General features: G+C 37.9%; 1 protein-coding gene across 1 annotated transcript in view; it reads left to right on the forward strand.

Moving 5' to 3' along the window:
• Positions 1–9,017: 9,017 nt before the first annotated feature.
• Positions 9,018–10,123, forward strand: part of LOC121372979 (probable G-protein coupled receptor B0563.6) — a 1,176-nt gene continuing 70 nt past the window's right edge. Inside the window, exon 1 of the mRNA XM_041499418.1 lies at positions 9,018–10,123. This exon is cut by the window's right edge and continues 70 nt beyond it. Within this exon, the coding sequence (XP_041355352.1) occupies positions 9,018–10,123 (1,106 nt within the window).

Consider the following 10,123-nt stretch of genomic DNA (forward strand, 5'->3'; position numbering starts at 1 on the left):
ACATTTTTAAAACTTTAGAAACGACACCGTCTTGATTGTTTGCAGAGGTAAGTTTGTCCTTTGATTCTTTTTCGTGTTTTCTATCGAAACGTGTTAGAAACGCAGGCCTCTTAGAATTGAAAATTGGCGTAAACAAGTTATGGATTACGCAAAAACAAATTAAGGTAACCCTTTCGTTTTTACGTAAGTCGTCATGGTCATATAAAAATGATATCATAAATTCAATGCGGAAACGAAAAATGTGTTACGCAAAACTATACTTATGCGAGCGACGCGCGAACGAAACTATCGCTCTCGCAATTTTCGGAGGCCTATAAACGTACTGATTATTTATGTTAGTAACCAGAGATCGAAATATTGCCGTCCCGACCTTCTTTTTTTTGGTCAGCTTAGCCACAGGCCGGAAGAATGTTTTGCCTGTCGTCCGTAGCGAGGAGGGGGAGGTCACGGGGTCCATGGTCCGCCAGTCAATTTTTTGTGTTTGTGTTTAACTGTATTAAATTGTATAAAATCATACATACATACATACATACATACATAAAGGATTTAATTATCCCCTGCGCCAGTGCGTTGATATCTATGTATGTCACAGTCAACATGCGCGTGCTTTAATCTCACCGTGGTGCAGGGGTGTAACATTCTCTTTGAGAATGGCCAATACAGCACAAAATTGAAATTTTGAGTGAAAGTCAGTATCTATCTGTGAAATTTGGGGTTTTTTGTACAGTTTTTGTTTGAATCTTGAATTCTTATATTGATGTTGATCATCACTTTATTTGTTTGCAATACGATAGTTTGACACCCAATAGCCGATGTATTTTTCGTGCTGGGGTGTCGTTAAACATTCATTCATTCACATCAACCTCGGCATACATACAATATATAGATATTCATACAGCAATACAGCAATACACACTAGCCAGTGCCAGGTCTGCCCACTGTTCCATGCACGTAAGCGGGATCAACCGCGTAGCTTGTAGACCCCATGCATATAGCTGAGTTAAAGAGCATCCTTTTTATTGAGGCCTCAATAGCTCAAAAGGTATCGTGGCAAGTCTGCAAAGTTGCGGGCGATTCGGTGCCATAGGTTCGAGTCCTAGCAACGGCACGGGACAATTCGTGAGGCTAGAAAGGATTTAATTATCCCCTGCGCCAGTGCGTTAATATCTATATATGTAACAGTCAACCTCGACATACATACAATATATAGATATTCATACATCAATGCATACACACATTTTTGTAACGGGGGGGGGGGGGGGGGGGGGGGGTTTGTTCGAATTAAACGAAAATGCCCGAATCTGGATTATTATTATTATTAATTTATTTATTTTTTTGTCGTTGTTTAACGAGACCACTAGAGCACAGTGATTAATTAATCATCGGCTATTGGATGTCAAACATTTGGTAATTATGAGGAAACCCGTTACATTATTCCAAATTACAATCAAGGGATCTTTTATATGCACCATCCCAGAGACAGGATATTCCATACCACGGCCTTTGATATACTACTCATGGCGCACTGGCTGAAACGACAAATAGCCCACTGGGCCCACCGACGAGGATCCATCATCCCAAACCGACCGCGCATCAAGCGAGTACTTTACCACTGAGCTACGTCGCGCCCTGAATCTGGATAACAAGAGTTATTTATATTAGCATTACCACCAAACAGCTATATATACGGAGTTATTTATATTAGCATTACCACCAAACAGCTATATATACGGAGTTATTTATATTAGCATTACCACCAAACAGCTATATATACGGAGTTATTTATATTAGCATTACCACCAAACAGCTATATATACGGAGTTATTTATATTAGCATTACCACCAAACAGCTATATATACGGAGTTATTTATATTAGCATTACCACCAAACAGCTATATATACGGAGTTATTTATATTAGCATTACCACCAAACAGCTATATATACGGAGTTATTTATATTAGCATTACCACCAAACAGCTATATATACGGAGTTATTTATATTAGCATTACCACCAAACAGCTATATATACGGTTACACTGAGCTACGTCCCGCCCTGAATCTGGATAACAAGAGTTATTTATATTAGCATTACCACCAAACTGCTATATATACGGAGTTATTTATATTAGCATTACCACCAAACTGCTATATATACGGTTACACTGAGCTACGTCCCGCCCTGAATCTGGATAACAAGAGTTATTTATATTAGCATTACCACCAAACAGCTATATATACGGAGTTATTTATATTAGCATTACCACCAAACAGCTATATATACGGAGTTTATATTAGCATTACCACCAAACAGCTATATATACAGAGTTATTTATATTAGCATTACCACCAAACAGCTATATATACAGAGTTATTTATATTAGCATTACCACCAAACTGCTATATATACGGAGTTATTTATATTAGCATTACCACCAAACTGCTATATATACGGTTACACTGAGCTACGTCCCGCCCTGAATCTGGATAACAAGAGTTATTTATATTAGCATTACCACCAAACAGCTATATATACGGAGTTATTTATATTAGCATTACCACCAAACAGCTATATATACGGAGTTATTTATATTAGCATTACCACCAAACAGCTATATATACAGAGTTATTTATATTAGCATTACCACCAAACTGCTATATATACGGAGTTATTTATATTAGCATTACCACCAAACAGCTATATATACGGAGTTATTTATATTAGCATTACCACCAAACTGCTATATATACGGTTACACTGAGCTACGTCCCGCCCTGAATCTGGATAACAAGAGTTATTTATATTAGCATTACCACCAAACAGCTATATATACGGAGTTATTTATATTAGCATTACCACCAAACAGCTATATATACAGAGTTATTTATATTAGCATTACCACCAAACTGCTATATATACGGAGTTATTTATATTAGCATTACCACCAAACTGCTATATATACGGTTACACTGAGCTACGTCCCGCCCTGAATCTGGATAACAAGAGTTATTTATATTAGCATTACCACCAAACAGCTATATATACGGAGTTATTTATATTAGCATTATATATATACGGAGTTATTTATATTAGCATTACCACCAAACAGCTATATATACAGAGTTATTATATTAGCATTACCACCAAACAGCTATATATACGGAGTTATTTATATTAGCATTACCACCAAACAGCTATATATACGGTTACACTGAGCTACGTCCCGCCCTGAATCTGGATAACAAGAGTTATTTATATTAGCATTACCACCAAACTGCTATATATACGGAGTTATTTATATTAGCATTACCACCAAACAGCTATATATACGGAGTTATTTATATTAGCATTACCACCAAACTGCTATATATACGGTTACACTGAGCTACGTCCCGCCCTGAATCTGGATAACAAGAGTTATTTATATTAGCATTACCACCAAACTGCTATATATACGGAGTTATTTATATTAGCATTACCACCAAACAGCTATATATACGGAGTTATTTATATTAGCATTACCACCAAACTGCTATATATACGGTTACACTGAGCTACGTCCCGCCCTGAATCTGGATAACAAGAGTTATTTATATTAGCATTACCACCAAACAGCTATATATACAGAGTTATTTATATTAGCATTACCATCAAACAGTTATATATACGGATACACTGAGCTACGTCCCGCCCTGAATCTGGATAACAAGAGTTATTTATATTAGCATTACCACCAAACAGCTATATATACGGAGTTATTTATATTAGCATTACCACCAAACAGCTATATATACGGTTACACTGAGCTACGTCCCGCCCTGAATCTGGATAACAAGAGTTATTTATATTAGCATTACCACCAAACAGCTATATATACGGAGTTATTTATATTAGCATCACCACCAAACAGCTATATATACGGAGTTATTTATATTAGCATTACCACCAAACAGCTATATATACGTAGTTATTTATATTAGCATTACCACCAAACAGCTATATATACGGTTACACTGAGCTACGTCCCGCCCTGAATCTGGATAACAACAGTTATTTATATTAGCATTACCACCAATCAGCTATATATACGGTTACAAACGAACCACGACACCTGTCCTGGACGGCTCTTGTGCCCAGGACAGGCATGCGCTACAACAGCTTACTCTGAATGTGTACGTAAAGCCCTATGACCTGACCTGACCTAACCACGACACATTTGTACGTGGATTACAACTAATTTTGCGGTTACAATGATGCAAATACATGGTAAAAAGGTCTCAGTTTAGCAAAATTTGCCCGAATATCTCTATAATTTGCCCGAATATCTCTATAATTTTGCCCGAATATCTCTATAATTTGCCTGAATATCTCTATAATTTTTGCCAGAATTTGAAGTTTTGCCCTGTCTCGTACGCTTATGTTGGCACACACACACACAATATAAAATCCACGTCGGACCGGCAATTAGTAAACGTTGTTATATTCACACATTGGTTTGAGTCAATCAGATTTGGTTTGGCAGGTTTTGATTCGGGCCGGTATAATTTGTGGCTTACCAGACTGAATATCCGGCAGACATTTCAGCCCATTTCGAGCCCTGCTTAGGTATCTGTCTTAATTCCTTAGCTTGATTTAGTTGCAATATTAATTAATACCCTAACAACAACAACAACAACAACAAAAGAAGTTTGTTTTGTTTAACGACACCACTGGCGCACATTGATTAATTAAACATTGGCTGTTGGATGTCAAATTTTTCTGTGAGCAGCAAGGGATCTGTTATATGCATTTTCCCACAGACAGGAAAGCACATACCACGGCATTTGACCACATGTGGTGCACTGGTAGGAAAGAGAAAAAAGCCAATCAGTTGAATGGATCCACCGAGGTGGTTCGATCCTGTGACTCGGGCCAGCACACAACCGACAATACCATAACACACAACTGTAGTATTGGAACAACTAGATTCTGGGGACCATAGCAACCACCACGTGTACCCACACGCATTCCCACTTGAACACAAATTGTACATGTTTGTCCAAAAAGAAAAAAAGCTTTAAAGTTCTAGTTTATTTTGCTTAACGACACCACTAGAGCACGTATTAATAATAGGCTATTGTATGTCAAACATTTAGTAATGTCGATACATTATCTTAGAAAGTTAGAGAGGAAACCCACTATATTTTTCCATTAATAACAAGGGATCTTTTATATGCACCATCCCACAAACAGGATAGCACATACCACTGCCTTTACATACCCCAGTGGTTGTGCACTGGCTGGAACAGGAAATAGACTAATGAGCCCACCGATGGGGATCGATCCTAGAATCTAGTAGACAGACCGCACATCAGGCAAACACTTTACCACTGGGCTATATCCCGCCGCCCTCAAACAGTTGAGTAATTCAGACATACAGTCATAGAGAGGAAACCCGCACTTTTCCCCATTAGTAGCAAGCTGACTGTTATATGAACCTTCCCAGAGACATACAGTCATAGAGAGGAAACCTGCACTTTTCCCCATTAGTAGCAAGCGGACTGTTATATGAACCTTCCCAGAGACATACAGTCATAGAGAGGAAACCCGCACTTTTCCCCATTAGTAGCAAGCGGACTGTTATATGAACCTTCCCAGAGACATGATAGCACACGCCACGACTTTTGATATACCAGTCGTGGTGCACAGTCTGAGACGAGGAATAACACAGTGGACAAATGTGCCTACATTTTCTCCATACCATTAAACAAAGACTAATATTTATTATTAGGCAATGTCACCACACATCAGACTGGTGAAAAGAAAAGAAAAATCATCACTATACCCTGTGATGTTAATAACTCCGGTAAGTAATTAGTTTTATGTCCAGACGGCGGCGTCACTATCGACTTCTTTATTGCTTTAGGTATTACAACTTATCAGCATAATACAATGTACAACAAAATAATAAATATACCAGGATATGTACACGATTATGGTGGAGATGGAGAGTGATTTGGTAGCAAATAAATAAATAAATAGAAACAAATTAAATGTTCTTTTGTATATATTATATTATCTAATGCATACACGGCATTATTAAGTATACTGACAGATATATGCATTGTTTGTTTAATATAGATGTAAACGAGCGACTTAAAATAATTAGAGGAAAATTAACAAGATGCTTTTCAAACGAGAATGTTCTTTTGAATACTCTATAAAAATGCATTTTGAAGAGTATTCAAGTTATCACACCAGATTTGCAAATATTGTTGTTGTTGTTCTTTTCTTTCTTTTTTTAAACTATGAGATACTATATTTATAGACACTTGTTTATTAATTATGTTATGACTTAACCAATAGAGGGTAAATGCCGAATTCGCCATAAATCATGGGTAACGGAGTACTTTTCCTAGCTCTCAAGATATCTCTCAGAAAATTTAGCTGTATTTGCTCAATAGTTTGGTTGTTGCCAAATCCCCAGATTTCTCATCCATACAGAAGTATTGAAACAATTCTGCTCTCAAATAGTTTAAACTGACAATCTATAGGTATATTTAAATTTCTAATTCTAATATTTAGAAAAGTTTAACTTTTTCTTAGCTTGAGATACTAGTGGGGTTTTTTTTTTACTGATAGAACGACCCGTTTTTGGTGAATAAAACGCCAAGGTATTTATAGCTGTCTACTATATCTAAAATAACACTGTCCTCCGAATACAGTAACACAGTAATTATCAACAGTAGATCAGGGTTGTTTTCAGGTTTCACTTGTATACTGTTACATTGTTTCTCGCGTAATAGATCTTCTAAATCATTCAGATATGTAGCAAGCAGACGCATATGGTGATATTTTAAAATAGATTCCATTGTAAAATCATTATATCGTGGGCAATGGAAAATAACATTATACTAGTCTTCTATTTCATTTTTGTCACAATGAATGAATGATTGAATGTTCAACGACAGCCCAACAGTTTTGTTACAAAGTGTACAGTTTCTCCGTGATCTTTCAATATTTGTATTGGACAATAGAATTGTCAGTTAACCGGCCAAATACACACCAGGTCCTGTCAAACAGAGATGACAGATGGAGTCCACTACACGAATAGACCAATTAAGTAAGTAACCAGTCATTATATGAGTTAAGTATCATTCCACTGTTTCGTAGACAAAACATGATACATCGATAGACAGTTATTGCAATTTGTTTTGTAGCCAGTTTGACAATGGTGGTTTATTTTCTATAGGAACACAATGTATAATTCGTTCTGGCTTACTGGGATGGATATTATTACAGGACATTCTCCAAAAATCAACAGACCGGTACGTCCGTTTCTTCAGGTGTAAAACTAATACCGGATGTGATGTCTTAATTCAAGGCTGTCGGAGCCGGGGGTGGAGGTGTGTGTATGTCTTCTAGGGTAACATATTTAAGGGTGTACATCGACATCTTAATACACATACTTCCTGTCCTAGACGGATGAGCCAACACCTGCACCCATGACAAACGTGCGCTACAACAGCTTGCTCTGAATGTGCACGTTAAGCCCAATGACCTGACGTCAGTTTAACGCAACCCATATAAGGGCTAAAAATTAACACGAAAACCATGGTTGCCAGCAGGGCCAGTTGAAGACAAATCTTATGTCCCTTCTCAAATTCAACTAGCCCTCCAATTATCACATTGAAATTTAACTGCACAGCCCAATGCAAAACTAGAATGTTCTTTGTTGAACAATAACCATGTGCTCTGTATATATATATACTGAGTCAAATTAAAAAACTTCACAACCGTTTCATATTGGCTAATTAGCTAATATGACAGAAGAACGTGTTAAATAAGGTATTTTGTTATTGTATGACATCCAAAGAAAGAATAGGAATAAATGTTGAGTCAAAAATCTATTCGATGCGCCCACAGCATTCGTCAAAACCACAAACAGTCAAAATGATAAATCACAAGCAGGATCGCCTGATGAAATCACAGTTTCAGTAGCGCGTATGCCCTCCATGTGTACCCACAACTGCAAGGGCACGCCGCTTCATTAATTGCATGATGCGTGTAAAGACTGCATTACGGATACAGCGCCATTGTTCCACTAATGAGGCACCAAGTTCCAGCAATGGATCTTTTATATGCACCAACACACAGACATGATAGTACATACCACGACTTTTGTTACACCAGTTGTGGAGCACTAGCTGGAACGAGAAGTAGCACGATATGCCCACCGAGGGAATTGATTTTGAAATTGGAATTTTTGAGATTCTGATAATGGGAACAGATGAAGGAATATCACTTCAGTTACTTGTGATACATTTGTGAGACTCTGTGAGTATGAGCGTAGGTTTAAACCCAAATATATAATCTATTTTAGAGGTAAGTAGAGTTCCTTGATAGTGTAATTAGTGTAGAATTAGTGTAAATGGAATGGAAATGGGACAGGCACGCGCAAATGGGATGTCCATTTTTCATCATTTTTACAAAGGAATAACCCATTATTTGTCTATTTTCTTTAAAGAATCTGTGTAAATATTCACCAAATCATTTTCAAAATATTCTATGATCCCCAAAATATTGGGTTTGACACCAAAAATACATTTGTAGCTGGTATAGTAACTGAGTTATGAATGGTTGATTGTGGAACATACACGATCTTGAAAGCATTTTGACGCTCACATCAAGTGGTTTCATAATCAAAACACCCCAATGATAATTTTTAGCCATGAGACAAATGTTACCTTTCCGTGACTACCTACTGTCAAACGAAGCCTCTTTTATGGCCTTGTTTGCATGACTATAAACAAAGATACCTTCAAACAACAACCTCGGGGGTGATCAGATTCTATTATTATATCCAATGAAGCGTATGTTGTCAACACTTTACCTCCAGGATTGTTGTTTGGGGGCAACTGTGTAATACAGGCCGAGAGTCTTGCTAATGTGTGTGACCCTCATGTCTGTGTATATTTTGTGTATTGCAGCTGATCGAATATCCACCAACGCCAAAATCAAACCATAAAACAAAACAATGAATTCCACTTGGTTAGGGCTAGTTCTTAGCACGACTGAAAGCCTGTTTAACAACGACACCTTGAAGGAGGAAATTAAAGAAGAAGATGAAGCTGAAGGAGAAAACGTAAATGAATGGTTTCACTTTCAAATTAAAGGGAAGATTTATACGACGTTTATCTTGATCATCGCGTTATGGGGAGTCGTGGGGAACGTAATGTCCTTCACTCTGATGTCCGACGCAAAAGTCAGGTCATTTGCATATTCGGTTTACATGAGATGGATGGCGGTGTCAGACAGCTTGTTACTTATGATGGTTGCCACTGAGGATACTTTGGACCATTTGTACCATTATCTGCAACGGTTTTTAACCTCTCACGTGACTCTCTGTAAGCTGTGGACTTTTTTTGTAGCATCAACCTACACACTGTCTCCATGGCTGGTCGTGGCCTTGACCCTCGACCGATTTGTGTGTGTAGTTTTCCCTCTGGCTCGCCACAGGCTGTGTACCAAGTCAAAGGCTTTCAAACTGTGTTTGGCATTGACACTGATATCTGCAGCTCTTAACGTTGTCTATCTGATTTACTCGGGTATCGAAGATGACATATGTGGAGTGGAGTCTCTTGACCAGATAGGAGTCATCACAATGATCCATCAATTGGTTTTGAACTCGATTCTACCTTGTGCTGCAGTTCTGATTCTAAACATAGTCACAGTGATTCGGATTCGTCGAAGTGCGTCTTTTCGCCAGCAGTTTAAACGGAGCAGCGGCTCCGAAGCTATGAAAGAAAGACAAGACAAAAGCACGCTCCCACTGTTGCTCGTTTCCATATTCGCTTTCGTGACACTGATTCCACGAGCTGTTACGGAAGTTACCGAATATGTGCTCGATGTTTTGCACGAAAATGATGGCATGACCATGGAGCTGGCGAATAAACTGTGGCCATTATTTAACTTAATTTATCTCGTCAACTTCGGACAGAACTTTTACATTCTGATGGCCAGTTCGTCTGAATATCGCCTGATACTCAGACAAAAGCTGACTTGTCATCAAAAGGATAACAGGAACACGTCCTCTGTACAAACACAGTCTTCAAGAATGTCATCTGAATCGCGTGAAATGAG

The sequence above is a fragment of the Gigantopelta aegis genome, chromosome 5 (genome assembly GCF_016097555.1).
Source record: "Gigantopelta aegis isolate Gae_Host chromosome 5, Gae_host_genome, whole genome shotgun sequence".
NCBI lineage: Eukaryota > Metazoa > Mollusca > Gastropoda > Neomphalida > Peltospiridae > Gigantopelta > Gigantopelta aegis.